Below are 19,335 nucleotides of genomic sequence, written 5' to 3' on the forward strand. Positions count from 1 at the left end.
TTTGGCCTAGGTCAGTCCATCTTAACCTTTGGTCTATGTCAATCTTCTAAACCTTTGATTCTAGTTAACCCGTTTTAACCTTCGACCTAAGTCGACTTGTCTCGACCCTCTGTTTGGGTCAGTCTGTGACGACAGATAAGTGAATAGTTTACTTAAAATCACATATCATTTAGACATTTATCTTACATAATTTTAATATAAAAAGTAGTAAAAAAACCCTTTTACCCTTGACTATAGAATGAGGAGTAGAAAAATTATGAAAAGTGGCATTTTGATATATTTGTGCCGTTTTTGCAAGTAAAATGAAGGAAAATGAGAAGTTGGCGTTGAGCCCCAAAGATGACATTGAGCACCGTAGGATGGTTTGTTAAAGATTTAAACATGAGTTCTGCGGCTAAGCAGCAATATTGGCCTTTAGCCACACATGAAGAAACCTTCACTGTAAGGAAACCTCAAGCCTTGAATTGACATGTGGGCTTCAAGAGAAACCCACCTGGAAAGGAAAACTCCATTGATCACCAAGTTTGAAGATCAAGCATGGAAAAAAACTCACTTAAGAAGGAAACCTCATGGTTGACCAACACTTTCGGAGCTGAAATAATACACTATTTTTCTTATAAAAATAGAGCATGTAAACTGATTTATTTGTTCAATTTTAGATTCTTAGACATCTACTATAATATCTTTAAAGAGAATGGAAGGAAAGAAGTGACTCCTTATGCCTATTGTAAAGATCATCATGAGTAATACCTTCTTTCTATTTTCATTCCTACTTTAATCCAAACAAAAATAAAATATGTATAAATTAATTTGTAAAACTTTTTAAAATAAATTTTTTAATTTGTGGGCAAATAGTAATTTGAAGAAACACATTTAAACCCAAACTATATAGTTTATTGTATCATCCATAACCCCTTTTTATTGCTTTAAACTCAAACTCACATGAGGAAATAAAAATAGATATAGTATTAGTTTGGTTTGGAACCCATGAGCAGAAGCTGGCGTGCCCATTATGACATGTCCCAGACAACAACAAATGAAGATCGCATAAGATTGCCACTGCTGTTTTCCCGCTATATGCATCCGTACGTGTCCTTCTACCGTTCCTCCACTTTTCACTGAAATTCATGCTTCCCAATATTTTATACGCTTGCACAATTTTTTAATGCTATTAATTTTAGGTCCTGATTCTGAATTTCACTTCTGCTATTCTTCTTCTTCTTCTTTATATTCATTCTGGTATATGATTCATCACTTTGCACGGTTGCCAGATTGGCCACGCTTTGTTCAGTGTATGCACCAAATTATTAAAGGAATGGAACTCTGACTACTCTGCTGCCTCTCAGAGATGTTAAAGTTGGTTGTTTCTGCGTCCTCTTCCTTTGCAGTTATCCTCTCACCATTTCATGTCGTTAAATCTACCACAATCTGTCAATTCATTATCAATATTGCCGAGACTCATAGTGCCAGTGGCAGGTTTCTATGTAGAACTCAACAACAACCCCACTTCAGATCTTACACCATTAAATAAATCGACTCTCATTTGGACTTTTCTGCTCCTTTCCTTTTATGGCATCCTAATAAATGGGCTCCATACATAATCCACTTCAATATCCTGCTACAACAACGTTTATCACCATTAACCATAGTCAAATAACAAGACTTTTCTTTAAGTACTAACATAATCGTGAGTCTGAGTGTTAATTAGTTACTACACATTCTCCTTAATAAAAATTTGAAATTTATGCATTGTGAATAAAATAACATGATTAGAAGAAAAAACTCCCAGTGAGTTTAAACCCGGACGCTAATCGCTAATTAAACTGGTATAGTAACCAGTAATTTTATCTGTTTAGCTTTTCTTTTCTTTTCCTATTTCAAAGTTTTTGCCTTTTTTTTTCTCATCAAACTCTTTGTGGGTTGTTTTGCTTCATGCAAACAAGTAGACATCATAAAGGTGGGTCGTTGGAGGATAGCTGATGGCACTTTTTGAAGGTCCGGGGAGAAGAATGTTATGGAGCAAGTGATGGAGCTTCGAGTCTTCCTATATGTTTGCCTCTCTGCATCACTGCAATTTATGCTGGGTTGCTACCAGAATTGTGACCAAAAGTGTACGCGACAAGATCTTGCAGATAAAAAGGAGAGAAATGGAAAACAAAAAAAAACAAAAATTTATTAATGTACTTGCCGAGACACAGTTACACACACTAGAATGATTAGAATTATTGCCTCCATAAGCAACAATTCAAAGGGAATTCTGTAGAATCACAAGTGACACAATGCCATCAAACGAGAAACAAGATCTGGTTTGACATACATCCAATTCGGTTCCAATCAACCCATATCACGGTTGAATTTGTTTTGTTGTTCTTGTGATCCATGCATAATTATTAACCTAATAGGAAAAAGGAAAAATGACCGTTTGAGGGTCCACGGGATGAAGATAATGAAATGGATACGTGAGAACTAGTCAGACTACTTTGAGAAAGAAAGATGGGGGGATAAGCCTTTATTGACTGATGTATAAAGTTTGAAAAGTGAGGTACATGATGGTGCATTCGCAAAAATGCAATGAAGTGGGATTTACGAAGAGATAATAATGCAATGCAAACACGAGCGTTTAAGATGGACCATATATCATAGTTTTCACTTGAAGTGATTAACTTGTTACATTATGAAACAATATCAGATTGTGATGCACGAATGTTTCATCAAAACAGGTTCGATTCAAAATCAAATCCTTGAGCTAGAGCATTTCTAAGAATCATGATTAAGATGACATCATTGATCAGTCGTAGCAATGGTTGTAGTGCACCACTTTTTCCAAAGTATATATACGATATTTCGTATCTGTGAGGTGGGCGCGGGTGTGGACCAAAGTGAGTGGCCACCCCACACACCTGCAAAGGTAATATTGCTTCACATGCATCCCAAGGATACCATAAATTAAGATCAGTATGTTATACTATACTATACACTGTACCGTATGACTAATAATTACATACATTAATATACGGGCACACCTAAGCCAAAAATATTAATGTTACTTGTTCCCTTCCCATCCAATTTCAAAATGGGGTGGTGAATTCAATTCGCAGCACGGGTTCTTCGTGCATTCTCATTCCTCTGCAGTGATTTCGTTGCAGGGAGTAATAGGTGACAATTTATTGCTCTGTTTTGTTCAGTGAATTTTGTTTTATTTTCTGTGTTTCTTTTTCTTTAATATCACATGACATAACATTGGTTAGTTAATGCGAAGGAATACACATTTATATGATATATCCTTAAACAAGAGTTCGAGTCATCGGTTGATCAGACAAAAAGAAGCATCCATGGCAGAGTTTACGATGTCGTCTGCATGCTGCTTCAACTTTCTGCTTTGTTAGCAGAAAAGAAAACTAAAAGAAATAAAATGTTCTTGATTTGCGGTTGCACAAGCTTTAACACAAAGAGAGGGTGCTTTTGACCATCTACCTTTAAGATGTTTTTTCTATTATCGTTATTATTGAACGGTGATAAAAGAAAAAAAAAAAAGAAATTTTTGTCTTGGATTCAACTTATAATCTATTTGCAATCATCAATGCATCACAAACTTTCCTTTAATTCTATTTTTGGCCTCCGAAAAGGCACAGCATTTAAGATTGAGTTTGCTTATAAATTGACAAGTTTTTTATATACAAATTTTATATATTGAATTTTTTAAATTTTCAAAATAATAATTCCATTTTTATACACAGCTTTGTCATTTTGTCCAATAAGCGGATATGAAAGGAAACAATAATTGTTTCAACAAAACCAAAAGATACATTACCATGCATGGTTGGGTCACGAGTAAAATTTTCATTACCTACGATATAACTTTTCAACTGTGATTCGTGCAATTCGTAACTTAATATTTAAGTTACCTGTTAATTTCTAAATGTTTTCTAATTGATAGTTTTATATTCTTAATTTATTGTAAAAAAATAATTACTGGACGCTTATAGATGCAATTTGATTTATATATAGCAATTTTAGCATTCCAAAATGTGTGTATCCAATGTCCCAAACATTCATATGTGGAGACGTGGAAGTTAAACCAGGTTGCTGTTTCCAATTAATCACTTAGACATTTAAATTTAGTGGCATTCTATCTATTAAACTAACGTTTTTTTTTTACCAATATTAAACTAATGTTTGAGTTAGCCTTTTAAACTTTTTTCTTCGCTTTGAAAATACTCATATCGAACATAATAAAAATAAGAGTATTTCTTTTTTCTGATCAACAAAAGTCTTAAAACCATGATTTTTTTATGAGACCTAATTATTAAAGCAACTTCCAATTTTTCAAAACAAAAAGGGAAATTAAAATAAAACTTAACACACGTTACCTACGATGATATTGTCAATGATTTAATCATATACTTAACTCATTAATAAATACTCATTTAACGCCGTGCTTCATGCTGTCTTCTTGTGCATTATTGCTTCCACTTTCATAAATCTAAAACTTGGTTTCCAACAACATGAAAACTGTTTCAATACATAACATGTTTGTCACTATTGACTATAAATTTCAAAAACATTATTTGTTCTTATTTTCTCACCTTTTATCTAATCAAAGCATATTATTCATCAAAGTGTAGCATTTGTTTGTCCATTTTCACTCGTTAAATCAAACTATTACATTTCCAAGTAAATTAAATTATACTATTAGTTAACCCATCCAACCCACAAATTTCATATATTTTACATGAAATGATAATCATAAATACATTCGTTCAATTCATTTTTAGAATATCCAAAAAGACAACATTCACACTCATATTACTTATCCATTGTCTAATCTAAGGACGAAAAACCTACGCTGCCTTTTATAGTGAACAAGTCTTATCATATGTTAACATCTAATTCATATCAAATTTTATTATCACACTTTCATGGCTAATGCAGATAGGACATACAATTACATTTTATCATCAAAGTTCATTGCAAAAACATTTTTCAAAATTTCAACACATAATAATGTTATAATTTATATAATTTATACTATTTGTCAAGTAAATATATCTCATTTTGTTAATGTGTTCCAATACAAAATATATTCAAGTAAGAATATCATTTCATGTATTTGTTATTTCTTATCAAAATAAACACACATGTTGAGAATATTGAACATGAGAATAGATAAATTAATAGTGGATGATAGGACATGCATTTGATAAACTTTGATATCATCTAATAAAAGTGGACCTAAAGTCTAATTTAATATTATAAAATAATCCACTTAAATATATATATATATATATATATATATATATATATATATATATATATATATATAATAATAATTTGATCATATATTTAACGATGTATGATTTTTAACCTATCCTCTCATATTGAGGACATTGAGAGTGAGAATAGGACAAACTTATCCTACAAATTCAGGTACACAAAATCATTAACTTTAATATGAGATTTTCACTCATATTTAACAATATTTCTACGTGAAATATTCAACATTAAAAATGTTAAAATGAATTAACTTAAAGATTGGTAAACTCAAACAAACCATCTCTCACTTTATGACGAGTATAAATTTCTCAACAAAATCGATCTATTACAGGTTAGTTAATTGATTTCCTTAAACATGTTTTATTCTCAAATCATGGAAGAATTCAAAATTCATATATAAAAATTACTTATAGGTTAATCCACCTCTAAATCGACTCGAACTTATTTAAGTTTATTTTTATCCATATTAAGAAAGTGTAATTTTTTAACTAAGCTGTCAAAACAAGTTAGGTTGGTCCATAAATTTATTTGGACACTTTTAACTTGAGCGATCTTTGTCCATTATAAAGAAAACACTTAACAGATACAAAACCATATATAAAAAATATAAGTATCTAAGTCACAATAAATTAAATTTAAACAGATAGTTTTTTATATAAATAAAAAATGAATTAATTTCATAAAATTTTTATTCATAGAATATAATTGAGCTTGGAATGAGTTATTATGAGGAGAAGTCTTAGAAGGAAAATTATGCGGACATAATCTTAATATATACTGAAACAAATAACATGATGCATAGAGCGACAGTAGATAATATAGTTTTTTAATACAAAAAAGAAAAGTGAGATTTTATTAAAGTTTAAGGTAACAGAACAGAATAATCGGTTTTGGAAATAAGTTTCGAGGGTGAACAAAAGGTAGTGGGTTCGTCAGCAGAAGGCCTGGTGCGTGAGCTAACATGCCTCAAACATAAACAACTTCTTCAAAAGCTTTAGTTGCTACACCTTTTGCTCCTCACATTTCATACAATTGATACCCTCTTCCCACCACTCCTTCACAACACAATATCTCATATCTCAACCATCAAATATTAATCCAATGCTTCCTCGCATCAAATCTAAGGATTCATTCACTCCCAAACATAGCCTATCACACAGAATATTAATATTTCAGGAATCTTCACTGTTCTTCTTTTGACATATTTTCTTCCTAGGATCAACATCTTCCGTCCTCTACCCTCTCATTCAGTAAAAAAGATTCCATTTCTATTTCCATACACATTCTCTCAATTTATAAACCCAAAAAATAACACATAAAATCGACAACTAAGATACTGTAACTTTCGTCGCTCAAATATTGGCTTTAATGGTTTCAGTGTAGGTTTTACTTAACATGCCATTCAATTAATTTAGTAAAAGCGACCTTTGTAAAATTCCTAATTGGTCGTTGTTCCACGTCACTATTTTCTGGTCTCGCATGTGCAAGGTACCACACCAAAGCCAACTTAAGCAATATAAAAACCCCACTTCATCACAAACCCACACACTTTCAAAAACTCTCACACGTACATGTTATGATACCCTGCACCCACCATGAATGCTCCTACCACCGTAACCGCCATCAACACCACACCGCCGAGTAGGGATGAACCCGACTACGACAGCAGCTCCTCCTCCATCACCGTGCCGGAATCCAGCCGGAGCTGGATGACCAACCTCAGCTTCGGCAGCCGGCGCCGCCGGAGCTCGGTCTCCGTGTGCTCCTCCACCCTGGAGAGTCCGCACGCGAGGCCCCACAAGGCGAACCAGGCTGCATGGGAGGTCATGCGGCGGCTCCGGCGGGACAAGGGGCAGGTGGGTCTGGAGCACTTCCGCCTGATGCGGCGGCTGGGGAGCGGCGACATCGGGAACGTGTACCTTTGCCAGATAAGGAACCCCGTGGTGGGGTTGCCGCAGTGCTTTTATGCGATGAAGGTGGTGGACAGAGAGGCACTTGCCATAAGGAAGAAGCTGCAGAGGGCGGAGATGGAGAAGGAGATTCTCGCCATGCTTGATCACCCCTTCTTGCCTACTTTGTACACTGAGTTTGACGCTTCTCATTACTCTTGCTTGGTCATGGAGTTCTGCCCCGGTGGCGACTTGTACGCTGCACGCCAACGCCAGCCCGGGAAGCGCTTTTCCATAACATCCACTAAGTAAGCACTTTTCCCATCTCCTTTCTTACCCTCTTTTTTAATCATGTTTCTCATACAAACTTTTTATTACTTCACTCATCACTAATCCAACTCTCTCTTCTCAATCATGCTTTTTAATTCCCGTGTAGAGAATCCGAAGCCTTATTATACCTTCTCTCCTTTACGAACGTTTCAACTTATTTTTAGAGAACCGGTGTTTATTCTTCTATCAACTTTTTAATATTGCATTTGAAAAATAAGTAATTATATCTGAGTACTCAACCACTAACAACTTTATATAGTAATATTTTAAGAGTTAATAAAACTTAAGAAGTGATTTATGGTTGAATGATGAATTATGATGAGGTGAGGTGTTAGTATGATGGTAATATTATATGGAAAACGCTACACAGGTTTTATGCGGCTGAGACGCTATTGGCATTAGAGTATCTTCACATGATGGGCATAGTGTACAGAGATTTGAAGCCAGAGAACGTGCTTGTGAGAGAGGATGGACACATTATGCTTTCAGATTTTGATCTTTCACTGAAATGTGACGTTGTTCCGAAGCTGTTAAGGAGTAAGACGAGAGTGGAACGCAGTATCAAGAGTACAAAGAGATCTGTGCCAGCCTGCACTGCCCCCATGCAGCCTGTGCTGTCATGTTTGTTGGCATCAAGCAAGAAAAAGAAAGCGACAGTGACAACAGTTATAAGAGAAAATGTTGAGGTGGAAGAGCTTGATCCGGAGCTGGTGGCTGAGCCTATTGATGCCAAGTCGAAGTCATTTGTGGGGACACACGAGTACTTGGCACCAGAAGTGATCTTGGGGCAAGGACATGGGAGTGCCGTGGACTGGTGGACGTTTGGGGTGTTCTTGTACGAGATGTTATACGGGAGAACACCCTTCAAAGGTGAAAATAATGAGAAAACCCTCGTCAACATTTTGAAGCAACCATTGGCTTTTCCCAGAATCGCTGTTAGCAGCAGCAAGGATTATGAAGAGATGGTGAAAGTTCAAGACCTTATAAGCAAGCTCTTGGTGAAGAATCCAAATAAGAGAATTGGAAGCTGTACGGGTTCTGTTGAGATCAAAAGGCATGAGTTCTTCAAGGGTGTAAATTGGGCCTTAATTAGATCCGTTAGGCCACCTGAAGTCCCCAGTGATATGAACAAAATTAGGAGTAGTAGGGTTTTGCTACCAAAACTAAGCAAAACAGAAAGGGATCAACCATATCAGCTTAGAACTCATCATTTTGAATACTTCTAACGCCAAAATATGTAAATATCTTAGCAAAAATAGGATTTCCCGCAAATATGTGTTTGCCATTAAAGAAATTAAGGGCTCTTTTCCCCTTGTTTTCTGTTTTTTTTTTCTTTTTTCTATGTACCGATGAGAGAAAGAATTAGAAAAAGTAGTATATGTATGACCAAGGCACTATGCATTGAACTCGCAGTTTATTTCTCATTATAATAATATTGATATGTCTCTACCAATAAAATTATCAGTAGTTGAGGATTTGTAGTTGTAAAAAAAGTGGGATCCCATAATTGTCCTAATGTGATTCTCATGAAAGCTTAAGAAGTCATGTGATGACAATAATTACACTTCTCATTGATGAGAAAATTGCAGGGAAGAAAAGATGAAAATCGCTTTATTCTAACAATACTTTATAACATTGTATACCTTTTTCTCGTATGGCTATTTTCACATCTGCGCATTCACATGTCCTTTTCACCGAACGAACAAAAGAAACAAAAAAAAAAACGTATTTTGGGGCTCTTTCTTTGTCATTGTTTTTTGCTAAAATATTGTAAAATTTAAATTGTGGTGATTATCTACTACCCTTTATAATAAACTAAGCCTCTTAATGCTTACTCGAGTTTTTATGATCATTGTTTTGGAGAGAGAGATGCAAATTTCTGAAATCAGGGGTAATGAATGTCTGAAATTAGTTAATAATATAAATAGAGGCGATTTGGGAATGTGTTGCTAACAGTAATGATGAGGTGAGAGGGGAATAAAAGGATTGTAGGCAGTGTGGACCATTTTGAATGCAGTGAAAAAATGACAGCAATAATTTGATCTTAACATTTAAACCAAAGAAAACCAATCAAAATTCAACAGGAATCCTTTTACCTAAAGTATCAATAAATCAAATACCTACTATGAGTCAGTGCATTATGGATGACAACCCAAACTTTGGTGCTCTCTTCCATGGCAGCTCGAATTACAATAAACCTTCATTGCGTACTTCGAATCCCTTATTTTTCTCTGCCTCCGTAATCAAAAGAAAGGAACTCTTTTCCTCCCTGGAGTAAAAGTTGTTCATTTTCTATTGGTTTTGAAAACACACACTGCTATCTTTTATCTGTATATGTATAGAGAGAGAGAGAGAGAGAACAACTTACTGCAACTTTAAACATAACTTCCTAAGATTAATTTCACATCTCAAGCAAAGAATATAATGAGAAAAACTTGTGAAAGAATTAAAAAAAGCATATTCATACATACTACTAGTAAAGTGGGAACAAAAACATGATGAAAAATGGAAGCACACCCCTTTAACTAAAAAACTATATGGGGGTGAGGTGACTTTCTCCTCCACAGAGAAGAGTTTCCTAAATTTGACACATCTTCTGTCATTTAGGTGGTAAATTTTGCCATATATCACTAAAAGGAAGACAGCATAAGTCACCGTTTAGATTTGCATTCTAATGGAGTACAGCATTATATGGGCAAGCATCAGCTTTTATCATGTCATTGATTCAGTTCTTTAAGCATGAATGAGCTGTAAGATTATGTGTGTCCAAATAGTCAAGTACTTACATCACTTTTTCTCATTTCTTTCAGGCCTTTTGTTTTCTTTTGGAGGTTAGATCTTGGGGTGAAGTGACTCAGGACTGAGGAGTTTATGTCAGTGCTTCAGTTTTTTCCTTCTTTTTTTTTCTTGTGACAGCGCATGGTAGGTTCAATCTCGGGGCTCTGAAGCTTCTTCATCAACAACTTCATTTTTTCCTTATGATGAGACTTTCCATAATCTCTTCAAAATAAATTTATCATCATCTTCGTGAAAATTTTTGTTAGATATATTAATTTTATCGAAGAATATTTGAAAATGAGTTTGATTGATAAACTCTCAGAGGTGACATGTCTATTATCAGAAACAGACCCCCCAGGTTACAGACAATGTCGTCCAATTGCAGACATACATACATACATAGTTATCCCTCTCCTCTCCTTCAGCACAGAACAGAAAATCACAACTTTCACCAAATAATTAGAGGCAACAAAAGTAATCATGCTTTTAATGTCCATCAGATGTGTAATGTGAAAAAGCTTAATTATGTTGGAGCCATTATAGCATTCCAACCCAACTAATACGATTTGATAGTTCTTTTTCTTTCTTCGATCTCCCTCGTTACTCGTGATCTCTCTCCCATCCCAGCCTAGTTTCACCTTCACTTTTTTAGCATGTATATCCACGCACTTCAAAATTTCCTTGTTTCCCCCCTGCAAAATTAAAGCATAAACAGGTCACAACTCAGAACAATTTGGTCACGTAAGCATTGTAGATTAAGATTAAAAATCAGATTTTTCAGCTTTTCTGTATGGTCATTATCTAATGTTTTCTGAGGGGGTGTTGCTTTACTTACTCGAGTTAAAATGAAATGCGTAATCAGTTGTTAAGTTTGGTAATAAAGGTAACACGCTTTTAAGAACATATCAGAGTTAATTTAAACTCTATAATAAAGGTAATTATTACAGTAGTCTCCTAATCGAAACAGAATTTGAAACACTGATTTCACAACTTGAATAGATGATTGATGAGAAAGAGGCTAAAGTATACGCGCAAAAGAAAAGGGTTTTAAGTCACATTTTCTAATACTAATCTTGCTTAAGCATACTTAGGGGCAAATTTTATGTGGAGATCTAATATGATAAAGTCTAAGTTGCCTGTGTATCACATAAAGGTATCCCGGTAAGAATTACTTTTTGAAGTTTAACGTCATTGAATAAACCTACTTTTGCTTTCAAGGTTGGTTGTTGATGAAGCAGGGAAGGCCACAAAACAAGACACCCTTGTTTGCTTCTATTCAAATACGATGATTTATATGAAAAGTTGTGAGGATCTTATGTACCTTCTCATCTAAGGGAAACCTTAGTCATTTATAAGGAAAGACAAAACTATTTGAAGTTCCAAAATTATTTTAATAGTAAACAATACATACAATACGTGAATTTATTCTCTTTGTCGTCAACACCACAATAATATTGTAGCGATTAAAATTTAAATTAAACTTGTACAAGTGTGTGAAATAATTTTTAAGTGAAAATCACATTTAAAATTTTGGACACTACAAGAAAATTATTAAAAACTGACCAATTTTAGTGACAAAAAAATAATAATAGTCACTATAGTGATAAATTTGAATACTACTTTATAAACTAAAAAATATTGGTAACAAAAATAATTTCTAATATGAATATAAATTATATATGGTCTTTAATTGGTAACTAAAATAGTTTTTCTTCTGAATTGGTCTCTAAATTATTCATTAACATTGCTACCAAGGTTTTGGGTACCAAAAGAATTGGTCTCTAATAAGTTGTTATAACGGGTCACTCAACCCGACCCAGCCTAGCCCACCACGGGTTGGCCACTTAGTTAGCTGACCCAACCTGGTTCACTTATTAATGAACTAAAAAAATTCAAACCCGGTTCGGTCCACCACAGATTGGTGGGTTAAACAGATTGACTCACTGACTCACTTAATTAAAAAAATATAATTTTTTCTTCAGTCCTAACAAAAATAAATTATAATTGTGATTAAAATATAAATAAACTTCAATACAATCTAAATACAATCCAAAAAATAATGTTCAATCCCAAATACAAACAAAAATCACAACCAATATTAGATTTGCATTTGCCAATCCAATATGTTGGCTAAAAAAATAGAAAACACCCCAATCCAACTCGAATAAAAAAAATTGTGTGATCCTTTATCTACAGGTGGGTTGGTGAGCCAGGCTGGCTCACCACAAATTCAACTCGGATGAGCCCGGTTCTTGGTGGGCCTAGTAAAAAATTAACCAATATTGAAATTTGTAAAAAAGTTTCAACCCAATCCGACCTAAACCTATGGTGGGCCAGGTTGGCTCAGAGGTTCCAACCTACTTTGACAGCTCTAGTCTCTGATTAGTCATTTGGAGACCAATTTAAAAACCAAATACTTTAACATCAACAATTTTGATAGCTAATATTAAGAACTAATTCATATTTAAAACTATTTTAGTTATCAATAATTTTTAAGATATAAATTGGTATCTAAATTAATTACTATAGTGGTTAATTATTATTTTTTTACTCAAATTAATCATTATTTAAAAATTTTCTTGTAACAGGAGTTTTAATTTATTCGAAGATATAGCTTATATAATATATATATATATATATATATATATATATATATATATATATATATATATATATATATATATAAAAGAGTTATAGATACTAAAGAGAAATTCAATCTTAAGATTTGAAGTTATATTAGTTTTGCGGAAAATAGCGTTCTATTAGAAATTTTGACATTTTCATTCTTCTTTTCAATAACAAAGAATATGTTCTCATTCTCCAAGTTAATTCATTCACTATTTATATTCTAATCAGTTATAATTTTTTTATTAATAAAAATTATTTATCAATAACTTTTAATTTATAAAATAATTTATAAATTAGTTAATACAATAAATAATTATTTTTTATCTCTACATTTATTATTATTTAATTATTTTCTTGTGCAATATATTATCTCGAAGTTAATACAATATATTATAAGATAGCAACTTCCAAACTACAAGCTAACTTATAATCTAATTTTGTCAAATAAACCTAAATCAAAAACAAGTTTAGTACACTGTTATATATTTTAATTCTGAAAGTGTATAATGATCACAGAATAATCTTAAAATTATGAAAACTCCTATAAGTATATGAATATATAATTCATCAATTACATTAATTTAATATTTAAAGTTTACGCGACTTAAATTATAATATTAATTAGTAAGTGCAAAATTAAAACAACGGTGAATGATTATGTTTATGAAGTTAATTACAGAACTAAAAATTTTAAAAAATTATTTAATTCTTTTTAATTTCAAGAGTTAAACAAATAACACATTATACTTTGCAAACCAAAGGTTACTGCAAACAAATCTCAAAAAGCAGTTAGGATCAAGAGACCGATAGTGGCAATATTTCTTATTATTTAGCTTACTTTCATGGACTCATTTTGATAAAAATAAATATGTTATTACTGGAAAAGTTGTCTGCAAATGGAAAGATCTAAATCAGGGTCCAAATATGTGTATGAGAGGATTCACCTAAAAAGACTTTCCCATGTCTAAGTAAGGAAATTTCGTATAAGAGTGTTTAAATATGAGAAGTAGAGATTACATATCTGATTTTTTTTTTTCAACAAAGAATGAATAAATTAAAGAAGAACACTTATGGGATGCTCTAACCATTTTACAAAAAATTCAATAACATGTATGAAAAGATACAAAAGCTTGATATCGAAATCTTTCAAGACATGACAGTTAATAACTAGAAATCCATCAAAAATTAAAAAAACCCTAAAAAAAGATGCACATGGGACTAAAGGAGTAACCACTAACTTGTTCTGCTGCTACAAAATACACAACCAAAAGTAGAGACAGAAAGACCTTACACGTGAATACATATATAAATCAAGTTGAGAAGAAAGTATATATAGAGTTAATAATAAACTTGATTTAACAGGTTATAATAGATTGACCCTTTTCTGTTATACTACTAAACCGCTGTTGATACAAGTCAAGGTTGCCAAACATATTTAAATTTTGTAAAATTATAGACAAAACATTTGTTTATACCTATTTGACCAAACATTTTCAACGAATATGACATAAAATTATAAATGTTCTAATGTAGTTTTCTAATAATGCTCGAGCTCGAACTATACGAGCATGCGCTAACACAAAAAATACATCGTACTAGTTTTTTTTACTATTTTAATATTAATTAATTATTTTTTATAAGATAATAAAAAATTATAGTAATAAAAATATAATATTATCAAATATTTAATATTAAGAAGAGAGTTATTTTTTTTATGTCAAATACTTAAAATGAATTTATAATTATATACCTTTCAAATTAAAGTATCAAATAAAAATTGATGAGAACCTAAACTTTTATGAAATTTACAAACATTAATGAAATCTAGTTGACAAAATTTTAAAAATATTTTTAAAAAAACATAAAAGGAAAACAAATATTCAAATTAATATATATTTTGAATATCTGTTTATTTCAATTTTTTAAATTTTAATGAATCTATTGTTAATACACTAATAAAATTTATAATACATTACTTGATTACAATCGCGCAAAAAATAAAAATTAAACTAATAATAATAAAATATTAATATAGATATTGTATCTTTTGAAACTTCAGTATATATTGGATGGTGATAAAAAAAATTCATGACAATTACATTAAATTTTTATATTATAGTAAATAAAATTCATTTATACAATTATAGTGACAAAAGTTACAGTATGATAATGAGTTAAAAAATAAAAAGTAATTATATAAGATATATTAAAATAGTATTTTACACTATAAAAATAAGCAACAAATAAAAATATTAAAAACGTTATCAAATTTGTGTCTTAAAAACAATTTGAAAGACTATTGAGTGAAATTGCACTAAGAAAAAGAAGTATATAATTAAGGGTATGATAATGTGAATATTACCTTAGAGAATTAATGGTTGAATAATAACAAAAATTATTTTAGCGAAATAAAAGAGTTCTTTAAATGAAACAAAAATTAATAATAATAGAGTAAAAAATTTAAACTTTTTATATTACCTAGTAAATGAAAGGATTGTGCTATGCCATTAAACATTTGAAATGAGACGATTAAACATTCTCATGTGAAAGAAAAATATACAATAAATAAAAATATTAAAAAAGAATTGAAATATTCAAATATTTAATTGACATAATCATTATAATTGCAAAAAGGTTATGATAAGATGAAAAATATAGTGGAGATGTAAATGAATTTCATGACAAACAAAACAATTAGAAGAAATAAAAAATATAAATTGTGTGTTATAATATATATATATATATACATATATATATATATATATATATATAATATGAATATTTTAATAATTTAAACGAGGATAAGGATATGACGGAGATGAGTATTTTAACATATATGGGGACGAGACATATATGTATATCTCCATACCCAATTGAAAAAAATCAGAAATTCCTCATACCCATACTCATATCAAATTATAATGCAGAAATTTCGATCAAAATAGAGATGTTTCAGACAATACCCATGAGACTAGTTAGTTTATTATCTGCTCACATAAAACTCTCGTATAAAGACTCATTTATTATGGAAAAAAATTATTACACTAATCATTGCATTAATTATGATTCATTTCAGAAAGAAACGTGTATTAAATAGTTAAAATTGCTGTAAAGACAGCGAAATAATTAAAATTAAAACTAATAATAACTCACCTATTTCACTTTGAATATCATAAGTATATCTATCCTATCATTTTCTCGTCCTTTAGTGTCTCTTTCACCGTCTACATCGTGACCTTGCTATTCTTTTTAATCATTGTTGGCTAAAAACACATCTCTCTAATACTCCATAGAGGCATACAAAATTTATTCCGTTCTCTAACTTTGTTTATATACACGTCTTAGTCTTTGCACAGGATTAATAACAAGGACAATTACGACGATGTTGAACAACTAATTCATGCATTATTATTTATTTAATCTAGAGTTAGGGCTACATAGTATTCAACCTAGCGCTTCATGAATCATTGGAGGATGCAATAACAACAAATATTCAAATAATTGTTGCCATGTGAATTTCTGCATGCCCATTGCACCTTCCATACCTATGAGCCTAGTTAGGGATTTAGAAAAAAAAAAAAAACTTAGGAGTTAATTGCAGCATCAAAATCTTGTCCAAAATCTTCGTGGCTGAGTATATTAACAAGTTATTAATTGTTAAATTGCATATATTCTAATCTCTTGTATACAATTCAATGAACCTGAGACGTAGTGAATGAATGTTGGGGAAAACATTTCCGTTAAATGGTCCATGGTGGAAACGCATACACATACTACATAAAAAATGAGACATCACATACTAGTTGTCTACATTTATAAAATATTTTGTCAAATAGGTTGGTTAAAAAATATGCTTGAAATTTTATAAATTAACAGTATTTTTTTCTGATTTTTAGGATGAAATATATATTTTTAAAATTTATAAATAATGTTCTTAATAACTAGAAATAACTATTTTATGAATAATGTTACAGAGCATTACTTTTTTCTGTACTCCAAATTTATATTTAATTTTTTTAGATTATTTTCTTTTAATAAACATGATAACTGACTACTCCATTTTTATTCTATCTAACCAGTTGGGCCTAGTTGCGGCATCTTCATTAACCTATCTATCTATTTAATCATGGATAAATTATAGGTGAAGGTATATGGAACATCCAACTATATCTGATCTTCCCACATTAATTATAGGTAAATATGTTTTTTTTTTTACCTAAAACCTTGGTCTTGTTAGATTTCTAGGTGGATTCTCTAATTTATTTATTGTGAATATATAACTTTTGATTTATTCAACTCAGAGAGTAGGTAAAAGGTAAAGGTAAAGAAACCAGATTTTTTTTTTTTCTGTAATGTGACTCTTAAACTTTACATGTATGCACCTCTTTACATACCCCAATGGAGTCTGATATAACTATTCTGTCCTATTTAAAGTTAAATTCATCATGTATAGCAGATTTCATATAAAAAAATTAGAGGATGTTATATTTATTAAAGCCATATCAAAATTAAAATAGATTTATATATTTAATGTTTTTAATGCAATAATACTCCTACTTATATGTTTTTAATAAATATCACATTTGTTTATATTTTAATAAATGTTCTTTTTTTTTTACATTTTTAATAGTGACACTCATGTTTGAGACTCAAAGTCAGTTTCAAGATCAAAAGGATATTATGATATTTTAATTTTAAAATAGTTATTTACTTTTTTTTTATATTCTTAATAAAGTAAACTATATTACTTATATTTTTATTTATCATGATTTAAAATTATATGTAAATACAGTAAAACGTTAACAAATTTAGTAATATATTTATATCTATTTATTTATTTGATATCAAATCATTATTTTCACATAAATATAATATTTTTTAAGAAATTTATAATTTAGTTTTTATGATATTTTAAAATGCAATAATTAAATATTAAAATTTTATATAAAAAATATTTATTTCATATTTTAAAAATGTAATATTTGATTTTAGTTTTATATGGCATTTTAAACAAAATAAAGGATAAAGTAAAATTTATTAAAATTAAAATTAAAATGTGATGAATGTTATTTATCATAAACATAGATGTCTGCTAAAAGATTAAATATGTGGGAATCTCATTTTATAATAAAATAATAAGAAAAAAATATACATGTTTATTTAAAAACTAAAATAGATATAAGTACATTTAAATGACTTGAACAAGTTCAATTTTTGCAATATACTATAATTATATATTATTTAAATAATCCAAGAAATCGTACTTGATAATGATAAGTATTCATCAAGTGAACAATTTTGTTTTACTAAAAAATTCTTTTTCAAACTAAATTTTTACTAAATTATCTATTACTAATGGTAATTAAGATTGTGCAAGTTAGAAGAAAAAAAATATTATGGCAATGATTAATAATTTAAAAATAAATTTAATTTTTGCAAATAATTTATGTAAACAATGACCTTTAGTTTAATTTTCAAGATTTATACAACATGTGTAGATTAGATTCTTGTATTCTAAGCAAAGAAAATTACCATTGAACCCTCGCAAACAAACTGATTAAAACAATATCAAAATCAGAAAAAATAAAGAGAATACAAGATTAATTAATAAAATAAATAAATATTTGTTGAAGTTTTCATTTTTGAAGTACATGTAAAATATTATCTGCAGATAAAATATGTGATGGATAGTTGGTACTCGCAAGTATTTGTTACCTGCGGGTAGCGCGGGTAATGGGTATTTTAATATCTGCTTATAAACGGGTTAGGTGTGGATATTATACTATCTATACTCGTAGATACCCGTTATCCATAAAAAATTAAAATTAAAATTATATTTTATTAAGTTAAATTTAATAAAAATTAAATTTTAGTTTATATTTTATTAGATAAAATTAAATTTATATTTAATATAATTTACATTTTATTTTACATTTTTTGTAATTTTATTTAAATTCTATTTTATATATTTATGAAATATATTTGTTTAATATTTGCAGGTATCCACAGGTTTTAAAATATCCGCAGATATTTTTTAAACAGATACTCGTACGGGTAGCAGGACGGGTAGCAGATGAATTTTTTTGTCGCGGGTCAGGTTGTGGTTAGACACTATCCGTGTCCGACCCGACCCGTTGTCATCATAATTATAATATTTAATTTTTAAATTATTATTCTTTTAATCATTAACATACTGTCTTTAATTGTTAAATTGATATTTTTTTAATTACTAAAGCAATTATAATCAGATAATAAAAAATATTAATAAATAACTTATTTAAGTTAAATCATTTATAACTTTTGAAATATAAATAATGAAATGTATCGGTTAAAAGAAAAATAAATAATACTGAAACACTTATTTAAAAAATAGAATTGTTTCTACAATAGATTATGAAAATGGATAAAATATCATTAGTTTTTGTTGTTAAATTCC

General features: G+C 30.1%; 1 protein-coding gene across 1 annotated transcript; it reads left to right on the forward strand.

Annotated features, from left to right (window-relative positions):
* Window positions 1-6,822: 6,822 nt before the first annotated feature.
* LOC114176503 (protein kinase PINOID 2-like) lies at window positions 6,823-8,905 on the forward strand. Its single transcript, XM_028061565.1, has 2 exons — window positions 6,823-7,471; window positions 7,864-8,905. Exons 1-2 carry the CDS (start codon window positions 6,870-6,872, stop codon window positions 8,717-8,719), a joined length of 1,458 nt encoding a protein of 485 aa, XP_027917366.1. The 5' UTR covers window positions 6,823-6,869; the 3' UTR covers window positions 8,720-8,905.
* Window positions 8,906-19,335: the final 10,430 nt, after the last annotated feature.

The sequence above is a fragment of the Vigna unguiculata genome, chromosome 3, assembly GCF_004118075.2.
Source record: "Vigna unguiculata cultivar IT97K-499-35 chromosome 3, ASM411807v1, whole genome shotgun sequence".
Classification (NCBI taxonomy): domain Eukaryota; kingdom Viridiplantae; phylum Streptophyta; class Magnoliopsida; order Fabales; family Fabaceae; genus Vigna; species Vigna unguiculata.

What these genes read in the sequence shown, in the direction of transcription:
- LOC114176503 (XM_028061565.1), top strand. Translation starts at nt 6,870, where the DNA reads ATGAATGCTCCTACCACCGTAACCGCCATCAACACCACACCGCCGAGT. An exon ending in TTTTCCATAACATCCACTAA is followed by an intron (nt 7,472 to 7,863) that starts GTAAGCACTTTT and finishes AACGCTACACAG; the next exon opens with GTTTTATGCGGCTGAGACGC.